This window comes from Megalops cyprinoides, chromosome 2 (assembly GCF_013368585.1).
Source record: "Megalops cyprinoides isolate fMegCyp1 chromosome 2, fMegCyp1.pri, whole genome shotgun sequence".
NCBI lineage: Eukaryota > Metazoa > Chordata > Actinopteri > Elopiformes > Megalopidae > Megalops > Megalops cyprinoides.
In genome coordinates this window covers 43,579,145-43,602,760 of record NC_050584.1, presented here as the reverse complement: position 1 = coordinate 43,602,760, position 23,616 = coordinate 43,579,145, and the positions used below count along the sequence as shown (strand labels likewise).

Below are 23,616 nucleotides of genomic sequence, written 5' to 3'. Positions count from 1 at the left end.
CCTTTGAAATTACATGACATTAAGCAAGAGCACCTTCTTTCTGTCATGTAGGTCTAACTGTTCAGGATGAAATGTGTGTGCATGATGTCATTTCTGTTGTCCTTATGAAATCTGGTAAGAAGAGGCTACAAAACAATGGGAGATTACAATATGACCATCTGCCACATGTCACTCCTCTGGTACTTGGTGCTAATTTGGTATCTAATGCAAAGATCTGTCAGTTGGACTGTGCAGCCAATGAGGGAATGACATGAACAATGAGGGGACAATGAGGGAGTGATGCCTGAGCACCTCCCTGCCCACTGTGCAATGTTGTGATAACCCCGGGTGCAGTGTCCAGGGGAGGGCCAGGAAGGAGCTGCGAAATGGGAAGTGTGCCACAACGTTTATAAACATTGTGGCTCTGCACATTCTGACGCTAGTGTTTACACATTGCAATCTATGCATCGTTCCTTACATTCACTGCGAGCAGCCAGATCAGCGGTGTTTACAGGCTCAGGTGCTCATACTCTTGGGCTTTCACCCTCTGTTGGACAAAGTGGAATTCATGAGAAAAGGTCATTCCACTAAGGGAGCCAGCAAGCCTACGAGGACCATTGTTTCTAAGTGGGGTGCCGATACCACTTGAGTTGAAAGCCAACATGTACAACAGTAGTTATTCACGAGCCAAGTTTGGACTGGAAGCCAAGGACATTCAGAAGTCCAAGGGCAAGAGCTGTGGCTACTACATGAGGATTGTGTTCTTCTTCTCCTCGCTGATCCAGTCACTCATCATTGTCAGCCTGGTGCTCTTCCTGGTGTATGGGAGGCCAGAGCAATCTGTGGAGCAGCAGCGAGTGCAGGACCTGGAGCAGAGCTTCGAAAGGCTCTCCAGGGAAAACCAGCTACTCAGGCAGCAGAAGAGTAACCTCACCCAGCAGCTCAACAAGAATGTGGCCGAGAAGCAGAACACCGAAAAAGAACTGGCCAAAGTCCGTGCCATGGCCAACACCACCACAGTGCAACTTACTGCTCTTCAGGCAAAAATGGTAAGATCTAAAAAAAACTTTTCCCTCTTCATTAAGATGCCCCTACATCAGCTAGTGGTGAATGTTACAATATGTCTGCCTAGTCACTGTAAAATGCCTCTCTAGGCTTAATTTGATCAGAACTGTTGCAAAACTTCAATAGGAAATTACATTTACAACAGGGCTATTTTGGAACAAAATGTATGTCAACATGTATTTTTTTAAAAAGTATCTGTTTTCATCTGTGGGCACTCCTGGTTACTTAAACTGTCAACAGTCCTTAAAGACTGATTGAGCGTAAGAGGAATAGTGAGACTAGTGCTAGTGAGTTACAGCAGAAAGCACAAAAATCTGTATCATGTGATGTCCGATCACCAGGTGTACTATGTAGGATTTATGCTATATATTCTACTAATTAGATCATTTGTGAAGTTGATTATCAGTTGTAAAACTGATAATACATATATTCACCTAATACTTTAGTTATTGAAACAAGAATTTTATTTTGGCTGAATTTTCTTTTTTTTTTTTTTATTCCCAGAATTATTGGCGTATTTAATCCTTAAAAGTTAAGCCAAATTAAAATATAAATATGAAATTTGATTCTGTTGATATGTAAATGACCTAAAACAAAGATCTTTGTGAACCAACCACTCAAAGTCACTGTAGCTTATTTTGTTTATTGAAAATTTGGGTCCACAGTCTCAGTGTGAAGCAGATAAGAAAAGGGCAGAAATGACACGTTCCACTCCTATTCAATGCCCCCCGCCTCCCCAGACCCCAGTAATAATCACTACAAATGGTAAGTCTGCTTGTGTTTTACATTACATTACACTACTTGTTTTCTACTGTAGCATCTCATATGATCATAGCCATGGGGTCCATGTTCATTTGGAACGACACTGAGATCCTCCTTTTATCAAATGACAAAAATCTGCTGATTTCTTAAATTCCAAAGAGCTATTATGTAACCAACCGTGACCTTAAATCACCAATCATTATCCCTGGCTTCCACAAGTTGTTGGTGAATTTTCAGAGAAAGAGCATTTTATTAAATCCTACTGAATAAAAAGTATTACTTCAAACACAGAAATGACATAGCAAATGTGTGAATTCAAAATTTCACAGCCTTTAGATTTATCCCAGTATATTTCTATAAAATATTGTCCTGTTCTCAGGTGAAATGAAAAACCTGCAGGCTCGGAACCAACAGTTGGAAACTCTGGTGAAAATAGTGGAGGCCAACTTTACCCAAACTGTCAAGCACCTCAGGACTGACCTGGAGAGTGCGGTCAAAGCCCGAGATGCACTGAACTTGGAAGCAATTTCACTGAGGCGGGAAAACTCAAACCTTAAGGAGCAGCTGGAGAAGTTCACACAGAAGTGCAAAGAGGACTTTGTCAACTCCCTGGAGGGCATCCAGACTGTCACCAGTGCCTTCCTGCAAAGGATCGAAAACCTGTTCCCTCATTCCCTCACTTTCCACCTCACCTGCGAAAGGCAGCAGGAGCAATTGGACAGAATCCGCTACAGCTGCTCCAGCCTGTCCAGAGAAATAGAAGACAGGTTTCAGCAATATCTAAACAATGTTGGAAACAAGGTTGCTGAGATTCAGGGCAAAAGCAGTATGCTGCTGGTGCAGAACGCGCGCCTGATTGAGAACTTGCAGCAGTGTAGCCAGAACCGATCTATGGAAGCAGCAGAGAACAAGCGCCAGCGCCAGGTGGCCCAGGAGAACAATGACAAGCAGATGGAGCAGCTGCTGAAGGAGAAGAACGAACTGCGAGACCAAAAGGACCTGCAGGAACAGAAGGTCAAGCTGAAGGAATCGGAGATCGCTGTGCTCTCCGGCAGGATCCAAACTCTCAGCACCAGCTGCGGCATCAAAGTAAGAGACTGGAATCTGATGTCATGATTCCAACAACGTACACCTGCATTCTCACTCACACACGTCATACCAGTGACAGCAGGAAGCTTTAGTCTCACAATCATGTCAGTGTTTGAACTAACACAGCAGAGGTGACAAAGTGGAGAACTGAGAGAGAGGAGTAGCAAACTGTCAAAGACTGCAGCGGAAGAGAGAGGAATGTCAAAAAAGATCTGTGTAACTATCAGGAGTAGTGAGCTGTAATAAATGATAACATGCACCTAATAAGAAACGACATAATAAATATGGTATCGTGGCATTGACTCCATGATCTCCGCATGGCCGAGTGTGTGCATGACCATTACTGTAAGTATCTAACTGGCAGATGTTTCATAGACATTTATTCTTGTTTGCTTGACTTAATATACTGCATTTTATAAATCCTTTTAAAATGTTTTCAGGCAGCTGGGCCAAAACCTGCTGGACTGCATGCTGGCATGACAATGCAGCAAAATAGACCCAATACACCAAATGGACCAGTTGTTGGGGCACCTGGAATAAGCAGACCGCCTGTGAATGAAGCAGGAACAGGTGGAACAAGCAGCCAAAACACACAAAGTGGACTTCAAGGTAAGGGACATGTTGATAGAGGAGTATGAAGCTACCCTCAAGAGTCAAGCTTCACATGAGGCTACATTGCACACACTATGGCTAATGGGTCTCTTCCAGTGACAGATGTTTTTCTCTGGCTAATAGAATCAGTTGGTAACAGATATTTGCTTTTTGAACCCACAGCAGCAGTGAACCCACAAGTGAAGCAGCTACAGGAGAATGCCAAAAAGGGTTCTGAGTGAGTACACTGTTACTGCTGTGAAACTGTTCATCTGAAAGGGTAGCCTTTAAACTATTTGACTTTTGGACTCATTCTAGTAACCTGAATGGGAATATTATACAGAAAATAACCACAACTGGCGGATCATAATAAACATACTTTAAATTGTATAGTAAACAATCAAAAACACAAATAAATATGCATAATTAAGGTCAAAATCAAAGATATACACAAATAACACTAGTGTAAGCAGCTACCGTAAGATGCCATGAATTTGCCAGTGTTGGTATTTTTCATTTACTCTAACACATCAGTTTCCCTTCATTTTTGTCATTTATAAAAATAATGTTGTCCAGATAAAAGGCCAAAGCAACTCAATCTTTCACGGGCATGGCACCAACATTCTTGAAACAGCATATATATCATGGATATGTATATTCATCATGAGCTATTAAGCCATTCCCAGAAACTCATGTGTTTTGTTTTCTCTCTTAATTCCAGAGTATCTGGGTGATTCCTCAAGCCAGATGAAGGATTTAAGTATTTCAAATAATCATCAACCCCTGTTGATGGAATTGAGAATATTGTGTAAGTTGTATATAAAATTTAAAATTTGGCATTTTATACTTTCAGAAGGAACAGACTGAGAAAGTGGACCTTGTTGCTTTACAACAAATTTGTTTTTGGTTCTTCTTTTGTACAGCGTGTATTTTAAACCATTAGGAACACATATATTTCAAAGAAACTGTATGAAATGTTTCTGGTCCCATTTGTTCAATTTTGCATTTTATAGATTGTAGATTGATTGCTGTCTGCAGTTGAATATTACGTATGACTTTATGTGTTGTTGCATGAGATCCAGTCAGGTAAAATGAGCCAGTTTGTAAAAAAGTACTGTATGTATATAATTGAATAAATTTCATTTATTATGAAAAAAGTACTCTGCCTGAAATATTCTTCATCCAACAGATTACTCAGTAACATTTTAATCACTACCCAGTGGCTGATTACAGTCATTAGTTCCTTCTCATGAGAATTTTGAATATCTCATGTATATATCCACAGATTACCATTAGGGAACCCATCAAACTGTACATGCCTGTCAACAGACAGATGGGGATGAATGGGTGGAAGGTGAACAAACTCCGGTGTTTACATTTTCCATACAGTTCAGAACACGGATGTCCCACCACTTAAGACTTACACAAAACACTTAAACTGTAATGTACTATATGTACTGTACTCACACAAGTTGAGTGATGGACAGCGGAGATTCCTGTACTTTTTTCAAACCGCTTCTGCCTTTGTCTCATAGCCATAGTACCTTAATTTAAATGAAAACAATCCATAACATCTGATGTTGTCTTGCCTTATCCTCTTGTCTCACCCGAAAGTCTTTGTCCTTATGCTCACTCCTACCTATAGACACCACCTATACAAGACACATAACACCAATGTTCAATTTCAGTGCAAACAAGCAAACTTCATAGACTCTCTTGCCAATCTTGCAGTCCACATATGGGTCAGGAACAGGCAGTAATGCAACTCCTCTGTGTTGTTGTACCTGTCACAGTTATGTTTTAGCATCCCCTTTGCAATAACAGGTATACTAAGTAAAAGCAAAAAACGCCAAGTGATGGCCAAGTCCTGTTAAGTTAACAGCTAACCCAAATATATTGAGTGCATGCTTACCTATTTGAATGTACATTATGGATATTTTACACATGGTAGATGAGGTAAAATGGAAATTGCAAAGGTTATGAAGACCTGAAAGTTACAGTTTTAGTTACAGTGAAGATGCAAATTTAAATCCTATATAGCTCTGTATTTTCCCACATCAGCATTTGTATTGTATATGCATTTTGAGCCAAGACAGCCAACTATTATTAACAAGTGTTTCCTGTGACAACAGCAAGTCTGCTCTCAGTTTAGTAAAGCACTTTAACTGTTAAACTTCCTTTTATATTTTTAAAGCTGTTCATGATGTTTGCAATGGGTTTAACAGCAAATAAGAAAATACAAAACTAAATGAAACTCTTTAACCCCACTTTGAGTGTTTGCTCTGCTTTTGGTTGTTTATGAATCATTTTTTAAAAATCATTTAACAAACCTTATACAAATGTACATTTCACCAGATTTTCTATTGTTACAATTGCAATGCATGTTAACAGGAAAACCCCAAAGAAAACATAATCCCCCTCCCCTTACCTTCAAATACCAAAAATAATTTAAGACATAACACTGATACATGATGTAAACTAAGGCTAGAGGATAACCTCAGTTGTAACCTGGGCTTGACTCGTCCACTGGGCCCCCTCATGTACAGTATACAATGAAATGATGCGAATAACTTCATCCCATAAGGATAACATCCTCCTTCTCCAGTGTTACAGTTCAGCTACTTGTACCACGGTGGGACTGGTCTCACCCTGATCACCCTGCTCTACAGCAACATGACTGGTGCCCTTGGTAAGGGGTTCTGCTGACGGCACCACAACAGGAGTGGTCTCTACAAATAACCCCAATAAACAATCTGACGTATTTCTGTACATCGTTTTCCTGTCAGGAGGTACGCACACGGGGATAATGTGGGAAGATTAAAAAAAAGGTTTTGAGCGGAGAACCTGGGCGCCTGTTGATGAATGGGAGAGTCAGGTGAGGGAGCGTCCTCTCCAGGATATCCTTTGTTTAACATCAAGTGTTTTTCCACCCTGTGCAGTCAGACCTCTGGCTTACCCGGAGTAAACCGAGGGCATTGGCAAAGAAGGGTCAATGCTCGCTCCCTGAACCCCTCTCTCCGACCACACACTGTTCCTTTGCGCTACACCTGCCAAATAAATCACACTCTGGACCAGACCTACCAAGACACAGCCCACACTCCGCCCATAACACTCCCACTACTAATTTGATAAAGAAGTTGCTGAAAGCCTCATAACAATGAGTATTTCCTACTTTTTCCTTAAAGACAATGTATGACTTGAAAGGCATGCAGTACATACTGTAAGTTCTTACTTTTATAGAGTGTGAAAAGAATCACTCTTTTCCAGTGGTATTTTGTTGGTGGCCAAGCAGTGGCCAACAGCAGCTCAGTGGATCAGTAGGGCCAATTTTGTGTGTGTTCTAAGGGGAGTTTTGAAGCATTTTTCAATAAAAATGCAATCACATGACAAATGCAATACTATGTAGCAAACTAGTTGTTTGTATCTTACAACTCTACAAAGCACATATTTCAAGCATTCTTTTACCTGAAGCACAGATCATACTACCACTTGCAGGCTGTTTGGGCCAAAGTTTTTTTACAAGAGGGAGTGGAATCCTGAATTTCTTTCACACAATGTTTTCGAAGCTTCCTAATATAACAGACCATTCCACATTCAAGCAGTAGCAAGTTAGAAAGTCCCTGATATGCAGCTACAATATACAAAAAAATCCCAGTATAGAGTAAAAAATCCAGTAAGGAAGGAAAGGAATGAATATAGAAACACAACATATTTATATATTTTTTCCTATATACATATATTTTCCCTTACATCTTATTGCACAAACAATGAATATTTATAGTCTGAAAATTAAAATATGGGAATAATTTATGATATGGAAATTGATACATCTTGGTTACCGGCTATTTTCAGTCCACCACATGCACCCAGCTAGCTACGTGTTAAGTGAACATTATATCACACAAATGTTCACTTAACACATAGCTATATAAAAAATGTACATATATATATATATATATATATATATATATATATCCTTGTTTTCACCGATTAATTAGGCTATGTTTTCACCAGTGTTTTAAATTAATCCTGCCACCTTCTAAGTTATGATTGCACTGATCAAAATCACAATTGCACTGATTTAGAAGCTGGCAAATCAATGGTGAAATGGGCATGGAAAAGGCTCTGTAACATATAATTTCCAGTTTTAAATCCCAGGTGGGCACTAATATGCATGCTATTATCACATTATATTAATAGATGATATACAAAAGGTCTACATATGTACATTTTATTTATACATTGTTGAATTATACAATATGTACATATGAACATCGTGTATATTATGCAAAATGTACATACATACATAGATGTTGTACATACAAACACATGACATACAACATGTGACCTGTACTCCTTTGGTAAAGGCACCTGCTAATAAAACAAAGAGACTATACAAATTGTTCACTTCAGAATCAGTTTTTCTATAAAGTGGGTCATGGGCCAAAGTGTCACCTAACTATTTCTTCAACAGAAATGGAAAATAGAGAAATTTCCAGACATGAGTTGATAGAGATGATATTTTCACTTTGATGACATACTGTGTCTCTCATTTCAAACATCACTTCAAAACAAAGCGACCCAAATAGATGTACTATTATTAAACTGTTACTTTTTATTACTTATTCTTTTTTTTTTTTTTTTTGGGGGGGGGGGGGGGGGGATTTGCTGGGTTGTATACATAGTAAATACAATGTATTTTGAGGAGATTCCAAACTTTTTTTTGGCATTTCACAACTCCAGCTTCGACACACAGAATTATGCAAACAGGGATGCCTATTTGCCCAGTTGCCTCATCCTAAGCCCCTCAATTAATCAAGTAAGAGATGAAAGAGGAACGTCAAAACGTCAGCAGGCTGAATTGGAGGAAGGTTTGAGGGTACAGCATGCTGAGCTGGGCTGCACTCTGTTCTATAGAGGGAGAGATGCCGTCAGAGGCAGCAGTGAGGAATAAACTTGGGAAGAGGGGTGAGAGGGTCAGCGAGGAAGCATAAATATTTAATCAAGGCCAGATTGACAGGGGAACAAAGGACATGGTGGGCTGCTTCAGAAAAGTCCCTTTCCTGCACAACTGAAAGGACTGTGCAAGGTCTTTCATTGTGTGTTGACAGAGACTGTTCTACACTTAAGTCTTAAACAGTTACATTCACCCCTCACTGCATTTCCACTGAAAGTGCTTATAAGGAAGCAATTTGCCATTACAGAATCTTTACTAGGTCTAATGGGTAAAACAGAAGCCATCTGTGTCAACTGTGTCCAACGACCATCGCCGCTTTTGAGGTATTTCAAGTTCACGCCTTGGCAAGCAACACTATTTTCCTATGCAGAAGTCCCTGAAGATGATATCCAGGATTTCCTCAGCTCCCACCTTGCCTGTTATCCTGCCCAGATTGGTGAGGGCTAGCCTCAGCCCTTCTGCAGCCAGTGCCAGGTCCAAGTCTCGATAGTGGTGGTACTGTGCCAGGGCCTGGACACAGTTCTGCAGATGAGCACGGTGCCTTGCCTGGGTCAGGCTGGGATCACCACTCAGGGGGTCTCCACACCTGGAGCAGAAACACTGTGGTCAAATACAGCAAACCTCCTTTCTTCTCACACAGATGTGTATAATTAAATGTGTACACCTCCAATGTTCATGCAAAAAATGCCAGTTTTCAGCCTATAAGCTCCTAACAAATACTTACAAAGTTTTTACTTGTTTCTGAAAGACCACAAGAAAGTTGTCCAGTCCATCACCCGTTTGGCAGGACAGCAGACAGGCAGCAGGCAGACCTTCTGTTTGGCTGAGTACTTTCTGTATTCTCTCCACCAGCTGTCCAGCAAGCAGGTCACTTTTGTTGAGGACCAGCAGGCATCTTTGCAAGGCTGCCTCCTGGGCTTCTGCACTATGCAGTACAGTCCTAAGCTGGCCCATGAGGAAGCTGGGTACTCCCTGGAGATCTCTGGGAAGGTGCGTGGAGTCCACAACAACCAGTGTCAAGTCTGCCTGCTCCACCCTGTGGGAGAGGAACGGATTCTTACTACCTCCTTCCTGCCACAGGTCACACAGCCTCAGACGCCTGTTTGGATCGCAGTACTAACACTCCCACCTCAGTGCATGAGTACATTGTGCACATTCTACATGCCTGACTCCTTTCTGCCCCGCTGTCGTCAGCTTAGCAGAGACATGGGAAAAGAGCTCTCCTGTTGATGCTCACACTGAGGTAAACAGTGGAAGCAGCTGGCCTAAATCAACAGGTTTGTTCATCACAGAGTGTCTGAGTCCACTTTGTCCTATTAGAGGAAATATTATGTAACTCAATAGTGGTGATAAAAATACACATCCTCTTGAATTTGTTTATTTGGGATGTTCATAGTTCTACCATTCAATTAAAAAGAATGTTTTTTTCATTGTCTTTGCCCATATATCACAGACACATTTCACCAGAACATTTAGGGGTAGCTATTTTTAACAATGTGTTCTGCAGACTATCCACTGTCCCCTGAATATTTAAGCAGTAGTCTGATCCACTTGACATGCAATTGATTCACTTTGTCCTTTGTTCTCCCCTGCCCCAAGTTCCCTACCTCTCCCTGGCTCTGCGGACTCCCTCTCTCTCCACAATATCCGGGGTGTCTCTCAGTCCGGCTGTGTCACTCAGCAGAACAGGAAATCCCCCTATGTCCAGGGCTGTCTCCACCACATCCCTGGTGGTCCCTGCAACCGGTGACACAATGGCCACAGGACGCTGGCCTGAGAGGGGAACACATTGAGAACGCCATTCAGCACCTGAACCTAATTCTCCATTTCCTAAAAAACACTGCTCTGTACCAGAACAATGAAAACCTATATGAGCAAACTGTGAAATTTAACAGCAGGGGGATGTGCTACAAAAAGATTTTATACAAGTAGAGTCATTTGCATTGCTAGCAGACACAAGCTACATATCCAACATTGCTGGTCTGCGTCAAACCAGATAAATAAACGATACACCTTCACCTAGATGACAGTTGTCATTTGCAGGTGCTAAAAAACATTACAGTAGGTGCTCAGTGACACAGTGTATGATTCATTTACTGATCCCAGTGCTTCACAATATTCAGGAACCAAGTAGTGTTCACAGCTAAACAACTTTTGACATGTGAAAAATAACAAGAAATCCCATCTGGAAGCTCATGTACCTGTACAGGAAACAATGAAATACATAATCTAAACGACTGATATAAAAAGGTGTTATTCTGAAAGGAACAGCTATTGAACTTGAACCAGGGAACCATTCTCAAGAGCTTCTAGTCTTGATTTGTTCCCATTGCTTTTCCTGTTGTACTTTTTCAGACATGAAATCATTACACTGTTACTGCGGAATGCTGAAAACTGTTACGCAATGCCACTTGATTGTCAAGACACTAAACATGGAAACCCCATTGTGTCAACGGTTGACAGGCTCTTGTTCTCTGCCCAGTGATTGACACTTACACAACATGTTCAGGAGACTGCTCTTTCCTGCATTTGTCGCACCAGCGATGACAACCTGGACGCCCCCGCGGAGCCGCTCCCCTCGTCGTCCGTCCCGCAGATGCCTCTCTAACTCCTCCTGAAGCTGAGACACAGAGCTGTCCACTGGGGGTGACAGAGAGGTGAGGAGGTCACCATCTCTGCCGCCTCCACTATACTGTGTGACCCCAGGGTCTCCTCTCTGACCAGCTCTCACAATGATGATCAGAGACTGTTTATCAGTGTGTGTTTAACCTCCGTGGGCCTTCCATCTGACACATTCATTTCACAGTCTTGTGTGCTGCACACTTTCAAACTAATCTAAAAATACATAAGATGAAATTGAGTCCCTAGTATCATTTAGCCAGCAACACCTACATATTGATTACCAGTATCTTTTGGTAAATATTAAAAATCTTTCCAGGAATGAAATGGTGCACTTTGTTCTTACATTATAATTATCTATGTGATGGCACTATATAGCAGTTGAGGAAAATCTGTGGGACACTATAACAAGCCCAGTTATAAACCCATGAGAAGTTAAGCTTTCCTTACTTTAGCACATAAACCTGACTTCAAACCCTATGTTGAAAGCTCCATGTATCATTTGTTTTAGCCTCTGAAAATGCACCTTCTAAATTACATAGTAGGTAATTGTATAACCACACAGCCTCTGGTGTTCTTGAACTTTCTTCCATGCTATGATATATGCTGTAAATTGTGTGTCCATATAGAAGCAGCTCTGTTATTCTGTATGACAAATCAAATGACAAAGAGTTTCTGGGCTACTGTCAGACCCAAAGAATGGTGACAAACACCAAGGAATGTCTGCAAATTGATGACAAATGGGAAATGCAGTGAACTAGTCAAACTTTAAGGTGCTGCTGCTGACAGCAAAATCCTGTGTACAGATCCTATGGCATGCTTTGAAGACAACACTCATGCCCCCGTTGGGTCCCCACAGCCCTTTCTCCCCACATCCTCAAAGGAAACTGTCCTTTCAACAGTTTGATCTCTATCTTTTCTCCTCACAGTCGCAGTCACTCATTCACCGTAAATGCAAACAGGAAAACAACACTAAACCCTTGAGAATTGCTCCCAGAGATGTTGTTTTTTTCCGCTGATGGAAACATACCTTGGTTTAGGACCCCGTCCTCTATGAGTTCGTCCTCACTGAAGTCAATGAAGGCTTCAACATGCGCCAAACACTGGAACAGCAAGCAAGAACATTAACACTACTGAGTGAGATCAACACCATATGAAGTGTGAACATGGTGTTGGTTTTGTTTATCATAAGTAGCCTTTAACAATGACTACATGGACTATGTGGAAATAAGAAAACTACTGTGATTAAAATCCAGGCTAAAATGTATTTCAACATACAGTATCATGAACATATTGCACGTTGGCCCAGTTGTTCAGAAGTAATCTGATCGGATTTCGGCTATTGGACTGGATCAAATCTTGAAAATGGGTTGTTCAAAAGAAAAAAAGGATTCTGAAATCGGATTAGATCACGTAATTCAGTCTTGGTTTTGGTCTGGATCAAACCTTCAGTATGAGTTGCTCAAAAGTTTTTAGTAGGATTGGGATACCTTTGATCCAAAAAATCAGGATTACACAGTCCAATGTTGCTTTGAAAAACCGGCACAAAAGTAAGATGGATTACCTGATCCTGGATAGCAAAACATGGGATTTCCAAATCCGGATCATTCTGATCCAGATTAAACTTTTTGAACAACTGGGCCGTTAAGATTAAAAAGGCCATTAATATGCAGGTAATTAAACACCAGTTAGATGAAACACAAGCCAATGCACAATATCAGCAAGGGTCAGTAATCATAGCTAATTTTACTAATACATGCTCCAGGTTTGTGGCATTTAATGAATGCATTAAAGAAATTAAAGAGTAATAGAAAATTTGGAGGTAATGTTTGAGGAGGTGTGTCTTTCAGAGATGAAAAATGGTAATGAGAGGCTGTGCTATCGTTAAGTTGTCAGTCACTGTGGAGCTAGAGAAAAGAAAGAATGGAATTCAGCAGAAGATGAACAAGAGGTGTAAGATTTACCCTTCCATCAAATGATCTTTTCCATGCTTTGTAACAAGTCTGTGTCAATAACCTTAGTGTGTACTTGACAAGAATAACTTTCCTTTAATTGAAAAAATGTATAGGAAATGTCCGCCAACTGGGCCATCCGTCTGTTGGGGTCATTATAGCAATCTGTCTTTGTATGCCAAACAGAGTTGCAATAAGGACACTTTTTACCCAGCACACAAATGGCTACTTCCAGACAGTTTGAATAGTGACTTTCATAGAAATCTGACTAATAGACAGCATTTTGAAAGACAGGTTTCCTCAGGAAGGCTCAAATTAGCATTTCTGAGACCGTGTTTAAGGACTATTTACACGGATGAGACGCCAGGCCAGTACTCTGGGCGGGACCACTCCGCACCCCACGTCTCACAAGGGGGTTCAGCATGACCAAGACAGTCTGGCTTGCACCCAGGCCAGGATATCCTGTCTCCTGCCCTGTCTCTGGCCAGCTCAGGGCCCCCAGCTCTGCACACCCCACTCTCAAAAACCACCAAGAAAACAGTGACAGCAACAATGGCCATTCAAACAACTACACTATAATTGTGGGCAGAGCTGCGATCTGTCATCAAAATGCAATAACGATGTATTCATTAACCAACAAGCTGCTTTATAGTAAAATATATGTAGAACAGAGGATGAAAGACCGATTGTACGTTACAGAAAACTGTATGAGATGATTAGATTTGTTTTGGTTTAACCTAAATGTACTTTAAACACCTACATAAAGCTGTACTTAAAGGGAAGGTAGATACACATGCTTTTGTCACAGCATGACTACTGTACCCTGGTCAGCCGCTGGCTCCAGTTGCTGTAGAGCTGACCCAAGTCACCTGCCATTTGTCGGAGAGCCTGTCTCCTCTGTGCCTCGGTCTCTGCGTGTATCAGGTCTCCCAGCCCCTCCACCTCTGTAAGGCCCAGCTTTCCTGCATAGAAGGCCCGGCGTGTGAACTCTCCGGCCTCTGCAGGCCGAACACCTGGGAGGGTTCCTGAGGAACACAGAATGCACAACGAGTTCCATCAGAATCAAGAAACACTTCATTTCAGAAATGGACTGCGCAAACAGAGAGCAGACAGCTTAAAACAAAGTCTAGCAGACATCGCTGTTATAATGCGTGACGCTTTACAACCAATAACAGATCCAGTTACCCTGTCGTTATGAATGCCACTGACATCAAGACCTGATTTACCCTGGTGAGGAGACAGGAGCTGAGTAATCTGAGACCTAATTCCTTTTTTAATCTTGCAAGGACATATGCAGCTCAGCGATAGCCCACTGGAAGGCTAGAAATGTTACATTAGCCCAAACTGAAAGGGTGACCGACTTAATGAAGTCTCTCACACAGACATAGATGTGAGGTCTGCAGCAGACATGCAAAATGACTTGCTGGCGTTGAGAGATGTAGTCACTGAGCAATCCCATGACAGTAACTCAGCTTTGAATGCAGCTCATTCTGACACTAAATGATACACTACTGCCCTCTAGTGAAAGATTAGCATATCAGGACCACTGACAAAAGGTGGTATAAAATGATGAACTAGTAGTTTAAAATACCTTCCAATGGTCAAAAACAATATTCTCTTGGGTCATGCCTGGGGGATGGGGTGAGGGAGTGGTTTGGAAAACAGTTCTCTGAGGCATGAAGTCCCTCTGAGGCATCTCAGCTTCCCCCTCCTTCACTCACCTAAGGCTTGTAAGACCCCTCTGATGACAGCAGAACCACCATGTATGTGAAATTCCACACTGTCTTCCCCAGTGAAGCTATGAGGACCTTAAAAGAAGAAGAATCTCTGGTACCATCATCAAAAATACACATATATACTATCTAGCCACCTAGCTACCTACAGACAATCATGTGCAAGTGCTTAACTCCAATTGCCTCAGCAAATATCCCTACCCTTTATTAACAAGGTCATTCACTGTCAGACCAAATAAAGAAAAACAGTGAGTGACAGAGAGTCTGACTGACGGAATGATTTTACAATTTCAGTTGCATTCAAACCTGGGAACCAAAGAACCAGTCCCCTGTCGAGCAGCTCCTGAGAACGAGGGTCAGTGATGTTCCGAAGGAGAGCAGTACGGGGGACAGCACGGCTATGCGTCAGGCCAGCCAGGCTGCTGAGAGCAAGAGCAGAGGCGGGGCCGCTGACACGCAACACAGCCACTCCGCATCTGCCATGCCCGGAGGACAGTGCGAAGATGGTGTCCGAATCACAGAGGTTATTGCTGAACCATTTCTTTACTGGATTCACTCTGCGCAACACATGGATAATGTGTGATTAGACTTGTATACCTTGCTTATTTTTGGAAATCATCTCACGTTTGTATAAACATCAACAATATTTTGTTTTGACAATACTTGATAGACGATAAAGTACACAATATACGCCAACAGAAAAGCGTTTCTTCTTGTCCCATCTTCACCATGAATAACTGACCATGAAATGTACATTAAATGATTAAAATGAAACACAACTAGCAAAAAATGCCCACGCGAGCCCAATTTTTGACCGTGATATGGCAAAAAATAAAGCCTTACAAACCTTAATCCTGGTATAATGAGCATTCTCCGGAGAGCACCAGACATGAACGTAAACATGTCGTTTCATAGCAAATGTCGCATATGTACCGACGCCTAAACTCCTATATAAATTACTCGTGTAGTACGTGTTTTCAATACCTACTATTTAGAATTGTCCTCCTAAACTATACATTATCCAGCTCAGTTCTGTCAATTACTTTATGTAGCTAGCTACTTAGCTACAGCAACCTGCAACACATTTGTGGGAGCAAAATCAAATTCACAAAAAAATGTTATTGTGTAGACAACGCAATGCGCTTCACTTTGAACAAAGTAAGCATAATTAGAAAATGAGTAATTTTGAAGGAGAAAGGATCTGTCTTTGACAACTTCTACTGTCTTCTCAGACCCCACAGCACATGCCCCTATTAAACCGCCTACCTACCGTTCCTCCCCTTTCTTCTACCTTTGGAAATAATTGGTGTAGGTCCGACAGTTTTGATTATTTTGATTGGTCTAGATGTTTTCTTTCTTGCGTCATCAAGATTGTGTGGATTTGACTTGCCGGTTTTATGTCAATCAAAAAACGACCCTCCTTTTGTGCACCATGGAATTGTGTCCATGCTGATACTAAATCACACAGAAAAACAGCCCGTCATAAATGACCTGCGGCTCTTCGTTACGATGTGTCTGTACCGGCGTGGACTATTGAGGGTTGAAATAATTTCCTAATTATCCTAATTTCAAATTAGGATAATTAGTCATTTGTGAGTTCAGACTTACTTCTGTTGTTTTATAACATCAAATGTTCACACAGAATCATGGTAAATGTAGGTATGGTGTGGGGCAAAGAATACAAACCGTATTTAGTACAGATGATATCTGCCACTCAGCAGGGTGAAATTGTAACACAAACAAATATTATTAAAACGTTCTACGTGGTAGATCTGACATCAAGTATTAGTGCAACGTAAAATACCGTTATTCGTTGCTCTTAAACTATCTGTGAGAACTCTCAGAAAAAAATCTCGTGTCAATGTTTTTAACGTGAACCACATAATTTATTTACCATGTGTCTCCTCGTAAATTCTGAAGGTGGCGGCTTGAATGTGATGTCAGCAAACGAGACGCAAAGCATGAGAGTATAGCAATGAATACGGCCAATCCCACAAACGCAGAGCAATTGGGGTCGCCAAACACTAACCCTTTGTCTCAGAAGAAAGATGATAGTATTACTCAATACTTACGTTTTCTCATTAAGCGACAAAAATACGCATTTTATAAACTGAATGTCATGATATGTTAAACGCTATGATGAGCTGTGATACAAATACATGCTTTATACTATTATTATTATTATTATTGTTATTATTATTATTATTATTATTAGTAGTAGTAGTAGTAGTAGTAGTAGAGCTACTACTACTATTACTAGGAGTAGTAGTAGTGATTTATTTTTATTATTTTTGCAGATGTACTTTCCAGGGCCAGTATTACAAGTGGAGTACAGTACAAAGCACAAAATTAAATGTAACATGTCATTATTTACTCAATGCAAGTACAGCAAATTATTATATCATTTATGTTTTCTGCAACAAGTTAATTATTATCTTGATACCCTAAAGCCAATGTGAATAATCCAACTCCTGAATTGCTGTTCAATTCATAGTAAAGTGCTGAAAAGATGGTGCAGTCTCAGTCCCAATGTTTCTGAATAAATCCAGGCTGAATGAAGGAAACCAGGTACACTCTAAAGAGGCGTCATCAGAAGATGACAGCTGTGCTGTATTATTTTGTCACTGAAAGGCCCATGAGTTGGGGTTGACCTACAGAGGGGTGCGTGATTGAGGAGTGCAGGATATGGGTAGGGGAGTTGGGAGCGCTACATATATAAAATATAGTTCATTATACATATCTGCATGTATTAAGCCAGAGTAGCAAACAGAAAATGAATATTGATCAATAAAGGCAATGCTCAGTCACATTAAAAATATACAGTGCTCAGTCTAACATTGAAACAGATATATGAAAGATCTTAATTTAGTTATTGCTCATTCTGTGCTAGTGCTTGGTAATCTTCCATCATATGCATTTCTATTACCTCACTTGAAGAGTTCATGGTAAAAACCTGACTAAGAGAGATGTGGAGATGTTGCATCACTAATGAACTACAGTGCCAGAAATGAGCTTTAGATTTATGAGTTCTTCCTTTTCTAATTTAATGCAGCCATCAGTGAGTTGCAGACATATCATTCTTGCACTTGTTTTGTGGCACTATGACTGTAACATGTGGAAATGGATTTGAAGAAACTACCTTCAGTCCACATGGCTCACAAAATACAAAAGTAAATATGTGCCTTGGTTACATACATAAGACCATATACAATATTGAGCATTACCTAATTTTGTTTTGTATAACAGATAAATAAACTATTAATTTTACTTCTTTAACTTTAAGACCAAGTCTAATGTGAATCAAAAATTTGACAAAAAGTCTGAACTACTTTCTGTAGTTGATTCTCTTTCATGTTCCGCTGAAAGTGGTATCTTTTTATATTTCAAAATACAGATCACAAAGATGATAAGATCTGCAGATGTTAACAAGTAGGGGGAGAAATGCAGTTGATGCACAATGGATTCTCACTAATAAAGAAAACATCATATCCACTGCCTTGTGGTATTGTGGCCTGCGGTGACCATTTCTATCTCTCCTACGTACTTCCATTGGCATTGAGCTCCAGTCTGGGCATTGGTGAGGCAGTGGTTCATATTTACAGCACTATATGCACAGTTGTGCCACACTGCAGATCTTTTCAGCTGTCAGTAGTGAGGTGGTGAGTAAGCAGAATTCATGCCATTGGGCTGCCTCAGAACAAGACAGAGGGGGAGGGTTTACTACAGATGGAGACCAGGAGAGCGAAAAAGAAGTGACACAAATTCGTTGCAGAGCCCAGAGGGAACAATCTGTAATCTGCATGCTAAATTATTGACACCTTTATTGTGCACAACATGAAGCAGCCACCTTAAATGAGACATCAGCACATTGCACATGTTCTCCCTCTTTGGAACATATTACATGGTAATCATGTTCAAGCATACACTGAACACAAAGACCACACCTAATATACATCTGCTGCATGCAGTGTTAGCAGAGAGAGTGTAAGAAGTGATATAATACAGCAGTACATACTTGATCTAAGTCCTGGCACTTTTCCATACGGAAATTCAGAGCCATAGCACTTGATACATGCTTATTATGTATGTTTATATTTGAAAATATAAATATTAGATTATTTGAGTTTGAATTTACAGTTACAGTTTAACAGCAAATATGTACACATATTGTGGTGATAATCACCTGGTCTTTATTCTTAATGATACTTAAGTGTGAGGCAGTGCTCTTCATGGCAAGGGTCAGAAGTGTGTTTTAGTGGTAAAGAATAGGTTTGTGATCCCAAAGCTGACACTTCAATTCCACACTTTAGTGGGCCTGAGGCATCATCACTGATTAAAATCTTGGAGCTCCAGAAGCTCTTTTGTGACAACGAATGAATTGACATCCTATAAGGTGGTCATGTAAAGGCGCTTTGCTAAACAGACACTGTTCTGTGAATGAGAACTCAGGTGAATTATTTCATTATGCACTTTCGCCTTCTAGTGGTGAAATGAAAGTACTGACTACACCTTGAGGGAGCCAACTCTGTCAGTGAGTGAGAGAGTGAGGAACTCTACAATTTGTTGCATACAACGCAAACCTTTGAATCTGCAACATTTTGTTACTGTATAATGTAATTATTCTTTCTGAATAATTACCCAGCTTCATAGTTTGTATGAGTTTGCAATTATATAATGTATTACTCTTGGCCCTAAGTACACAAGTTTTGTTTTCTATAATGGACAGAGGCTACTCAATATTGTACCTCATATTACCAACAGTATCTGAAATGTGCATATATGGTAGCATACATTTTTTAACCAAAAAGCAATAGATAGTCATCTTTGATGTTCCCTTAGGAAGAACAGAAAAATAGATTACCTTCACCTCATCTGGAGTCTCAATGAAAAATTAAACTAAGAGGATATTTTTACATTGATAAATAAATTATAACCTACTTAATCCCACATGACAGGCTGTGTTCCTTTCATTATGCTAGTCAGCCTCTCATCTTTGAAGAGGTGCCCTGTGGAAGGAACCCTGCTGAAAAAGAAGTTGCCCCTGCCTGCAATTGCTGTGTAATAGCAGGTTCACTGGAAGTATTTTTTTCACAAACTGACAAAGTAAGTACTCTGTCTGGACTGTCATGTAAAGGACACTACAAATTTAGAGGGTGCGCAAGCTATAGTGCTGTTGACTGTTATTGTTCAAACTGATCGTGGATTGCAGACAGGTATTCATATGAATATCTAAATAAAGTGGGCCGAAACGTTAAAGCACTGGAAATCATACACGTGTATTTACATATGTTTAACTGATAACAGTACATGCCCTCTGCGAGTGGACACGCGTTTGCTCAGTTGATCATTGTCATCAGGGTCCAGTATTCTATTAATGGAAAGCATTAGATCATCTGTGACGGCTGGCAGAGTTCGACCCCCTTGTAAACGGCATTGCTGCGTGAAATTTCCTCTTGGAAGGCGAGGAGAAACATAAAAATTTCCAGCGTGTGTGCGAGTGAGCCTATGTGTGTGAAACTGTCTTCCCCCTTTTCTCTTTGTCCCTCCTCCAAAGTAAGACTCGCGCCGGAGCGCTATCTGCATGTATCCCGCTGCAAACAGGATGAACCACAACAACCTTCACTTTCTCACGTCCATTTAACCCCATATTCGGTACAGCCGGCCGCGATCCATGCTACCCTGACACACGATATTGCAGTCCCATCTCCCCGACAATATCCGCACTCATTCCCCACTGAAGCAGCATGCCCGAGACGGGAGCGGCAGCAGCAGCCGCCGCTGCAGCCGCAAGCAGCTCCACTGACACCGAGAGCGCACGGCACAGACACCGATCGCAAGGAGAGGGGGAAAAGACAGACCCAGCTGCTGGTTCCCAGCAAACCTCCTCCGGGGTTTTGGGTGAGTTTCCTTATGTTAAGGCAACCTAGACTGTGTTCGTGAATGAAATGTAAAACATGAGCTACAAACACAGGTGGGTTTGAGGGGAAAACAAGAGCAGCATGTTATTGCACTGAAAGCGTCGCAGACGACACCGTCCTTTTGTCTTCTAGCTAATCCTCCCGAGTCATCCTAACCCTTGAAATAGAATTTTTTTTATCAATAGCTCAGTGCTCTGAAGTAAAACGATGTCTTTGTCTTCAAAGGTCAAACGCATCATCGTCGCTCTCACTCCTTATTTCGCTGATTTTACTGGCAAGGTGCGTTTCTGATGAAGACATCCGCGATGTGCCATGTGTTATGATTTCTATAATGTCAAACGTCCCGATGTAGATGAACTTTCTGAAGTCGCACGAGGAAGGTTAAATTATGTGTATTGTTCCTACTCATTACTTACAGTAGCTAGATCGTTTGTCTAGCAGCGTTCCGTTGTCTAGTATTTCTCCCATAAAATGAGAAAGTTTTAATAGCTTGGTTTTAGCGTAATTGAAATAACACTTAGGTTGCAGCTAGACCTCGCTTACGTTATATGGGTATGCTGTTTTGTTCATTTATGAAATAAAAATATTGCTTTGTAATTCAGCTGAAGCATCAATAGTCGTTTCCTTACTATGGTGGGCACTGCATTTGGCCTGAACTTAAATACGCAATTCGACATTAATGCGCAGATAATTTGCTTCAGTTTTATTCAGCTCGCACATCGCGTATTCCGGGCAACATGCCTCATCGGTTTGGGGGGTTGAAAGCCCGGGGAAACGCTTTCAATGCGGCGGTTTGTGTTTGTGTGGCTGGGGCCGCCGCGTGCTCTCCTCCAGTTGTGGTGCAGGATGATGCAGTGTAGCCATGGCCAGTGTATTAGAAGGGACATTCTGTATGCATGAGCTAGGCAAGGTAACTCGTGCACAGAGCAGCTCTTAAAGGGGTACTGTGGAAGTTAACACGAAAGATACGTATTGTTTTGTGTTGTGTGTATGTATTTGTTTGGTTGATTTGTTTTCTTCTTTTTTAAAGCGGGGTGCGCGACCGCGCGTGCCTGCGAAATTTATGCATTTATTATGTACTGTAGAATTCAGAATCTCTTATCTGATCAGGAACACATTTCTCAAGCAGACCAAATATATTCCATAGTTTAGCTTTTATCATTTATAAGATGTTATTTAATTGTTTTAGAGACGCTTGTTAAAGGTACATTTTTGTCATACTGTTATATAGTTTTTGTGAACATACTATGAGTTAAAGGGCCTGTGGGATTGGGATGGAGATTTGCTGCTCAGATTGCCACAATATTAAGGAAGCACATTTAACTGTGTTGAATTAAATTCATGGTCAATCCTGTAAGGATTTTCTCCTTGGGGATGTGAGATTGCTGCTCGCCATGTCTTCATTCTATTTCCTAATCCTGGTGATTTGGGCTGGATTGCTTTGATTTTGTGTCATCTGTCTTCTCTTGTGTTTAAATCACTGGTAGTTAAATATGAATTGCTTGCAGAGAACTGCCTTTCTGCAAAACAGAAAGGATATCTTGAATTTCCAATGTCAACTCCACCTACTAATGTAAATACTGATGCAAAGTATAGTGGATTCGACTGATGGTTATATTGTCCAGAAACCCCCTGTATTTTTAGGATCCCTGAAATGCCTAGGAGTTTCACAGAACATACAGCATTAAGTGCAGGTCAATGTGGTATGCATTCTGTTTGGGATCTTGAACAAGATTTATCCAGGTGTTACAGAAAGGAACCAGGCTGCCTCTTGCCATCCCTCTGCTTCGCCTATATGTTTCCTGTTTTGTTTGTGGGATTCCATATTTAGTTTATGGAAGCCTGAACTCTGAACTCTGAACCTGTGCAGAACCCTCTACACAGGGCGGTGACTTTCTGAGAACTCAAGCTCAACCATATCTCCCAAAATAAACAAAGCATGAAGTCCTGCTATTATTCTTTGCTTGCTTGCACAGATGTCAGATTTGACTGTCTCATTCATTGAACCTGAGGGCAGCCTTGTTGTTCAGGAAAATTGCGTGGCACACGTATGGAAATATGGTTGTTTAGCAGAGTCAGTGAGTTGTAGCAGGGTTGGTTGCACAAAATAGTGGCTTATACCTTCTCCAGCTTCCTCTTATGTCATCGTCGGTATAAGAAGATCCATGTTTTCAGTATGAGTATGTAATCATCCAATTTCAAAAAGGTTTTTCATATTTGTATTAAATGATGTTGATATCAAACCAATAGTTTTACATTTCTGATTGCCTTTTATTTACTTTTATTGAGTAAAACTATATACATTCTTCATAATCTTAAAAAAGTCTCACCTGTAGAGAATAGTGATAAACTTTTTGAGCTAATAATCAAAGGTAAAAAATACTACTGAAATTCTCTGTAAAAAATAGTAAAAGTAAATCCCTATAGATATTACAGCATGACAGTATTATAGGCCACCTGTCATAATGAAATCAGGCATTCTACCATATAACTTCATTAATTCTCATTGGTAATTGCAGTTTGTGCTTTATTCAGTATATTTACTTCATAATCAAAATATTTCCAATATCATCATATTCCAGAATGGAATATGATGATATTGCAGAATGGTTTGTGATTCCAGAATGTGATTCCAGAATGGTTGTGATTCCAGAATGGTTTGTGGCACAATGTGACCACTTTACACGTAACACACTAACATCTCTAAATAAAGAAAAATCTAAAATTGTTCTAAAATTCACTGATTATGTAAATGGAAACCAAATAATAACAAGCAAAATTTGTTTCCATTTATTCATAAATACTGCTACTGATCAGTAAAATATCAGTTGAAATCAGTGGATGGAGGAGGGTGCTGTCAGATGTGTATACAAACAAGTTACTTAGTTTAAAATAATGCACGCATTTACTGGTTAAAACCCCAGCCACAGCACCCTGCTGTTACTTATTAA

The 23,616-nt window shown here is 40.6% G+C and overlaps 3 protein-coding genes across 4 annotated transcripts in view; 2 read left to right on the top strand and 1 right to left on the bottom strand.

Annotated features, from left to right (window-relative positions):
• Window positions 1–437: 437 nt before the first annotated feature.
• plvapb (plasmalemma vesicle associated protein b) lies at window positions 438–4,220 on the top strand. Its single transcript, XM_036519284.1, has 6 exons — window positions 438–1,028; window positions 1,710–1,809; window positions 2,186–2,895; window positions 3,336–3,504; window positions 3,670–3,724; window positions 4,208–4,220. Exons 1-6 carry the CDS (start codon window positions 642–644, stop codon window positions 4,218–4,220), a joined length of 1,434 nt encoding a protein of 477 aa, XP_036375177.1. The 5' UTR covers window positions 438–641.
• A 4,540-nt stretch (window positions 4,221–8,760) lies between these two features.
• gtpbp3 (GTP binding protein 3, mitochondrial) lies at window positions 8,761–15,676 on the bottom strand. Its single transcript, XM_036522148.1, has 9 exons — window positions 15,595–15,676; window positions 15,054–15,304; window positions 14,736–14,822; window positions 13,837–14,039; window positions 12,093–12,165; window positions 10,940–11,083; window positions 10,051–10,216; window positions 9,168–9,479; window positions 8,761–9,029 (listed from the first exon to the last, which is right to left on the bottom strand). The coding sequence occupies exons 1-9, from the start codon at window positions 15,648–15,650 to the stop codon at window positions 8,798–8,800; spliced, it is 1,524 nt and encodes a 507-aa protein (XP_036378041.1). The 5' UTR covers window positions 15,651–15,676; the 3' UTR covers window positions 8,761–8,797.
• Window positions 15,677–20,218: 4,542 nt separating this feature from the next.
• Window positions 20,219–23,616, top strand: part of ano8b (anoctamin 8b) — a 33,383-nt gene continuing 29,985 nt past the window's right edge. For both annotated transcript variants that reach the window (XM_036520802.1, XM_036520801.1), the window contains exon 1: window positions 20,219–20,645. In XM_036520802.1, the coding sequence (XP_036376695.1) occupies window positions 20,492–20,645 (154 nt within the window). In that variant the 5' untranslated portion in view covers window positions 20,219–20,491. The remainder of the gene's footprint in view (window positions 20,646–23,616) is intronic.

Bases quoted from the DNA above. Each gene is read 5' to 3' on its own strand.
- gtpbp3 (XM_036522148.1), bottom strand. From the start codon at position 15,650: ATGTTTACGTTCATGTCTGGTGCTCTCCGGAGAATGCTCATTATACCA. The intron at 10,217-10,939 runs GTAAGTGTCAAT...TTCCCCTCTCAG, and splicing joins CAGTCTCCTGAACATGTTGT to GCCAGCGTCCTGTGGCCATT. The intron at 9,480-10,050 runs GTAGGGAACTTG...CCTCTCCCACAG, and splicing joins GTCCGCAGAGCCAGGGAGAG to GGTGGAGCAGGCAGACTTGA.
- plvapb (XM_036519284.1), top strand. From the start codon at position 642: ATGTACAACAGTAGTTATTCACGAGCCAAGTTTGGACTGGAAGCCAAG. The intron at 2,896-3,335 runs GTAAGAGACTGG...AAATGTTTTCAG, and splicing joins GCACCAGCTGCGGCATCAAA to GCAGCTGGGCCAAAACCTGC. The intron at 3,505-3,669 runs GTAAGGGACATG...TTGAACCCACAG, and splicing joins CACACAAAGTGGACTTCAAG to CAGCAGTGAACCCACAAGTG.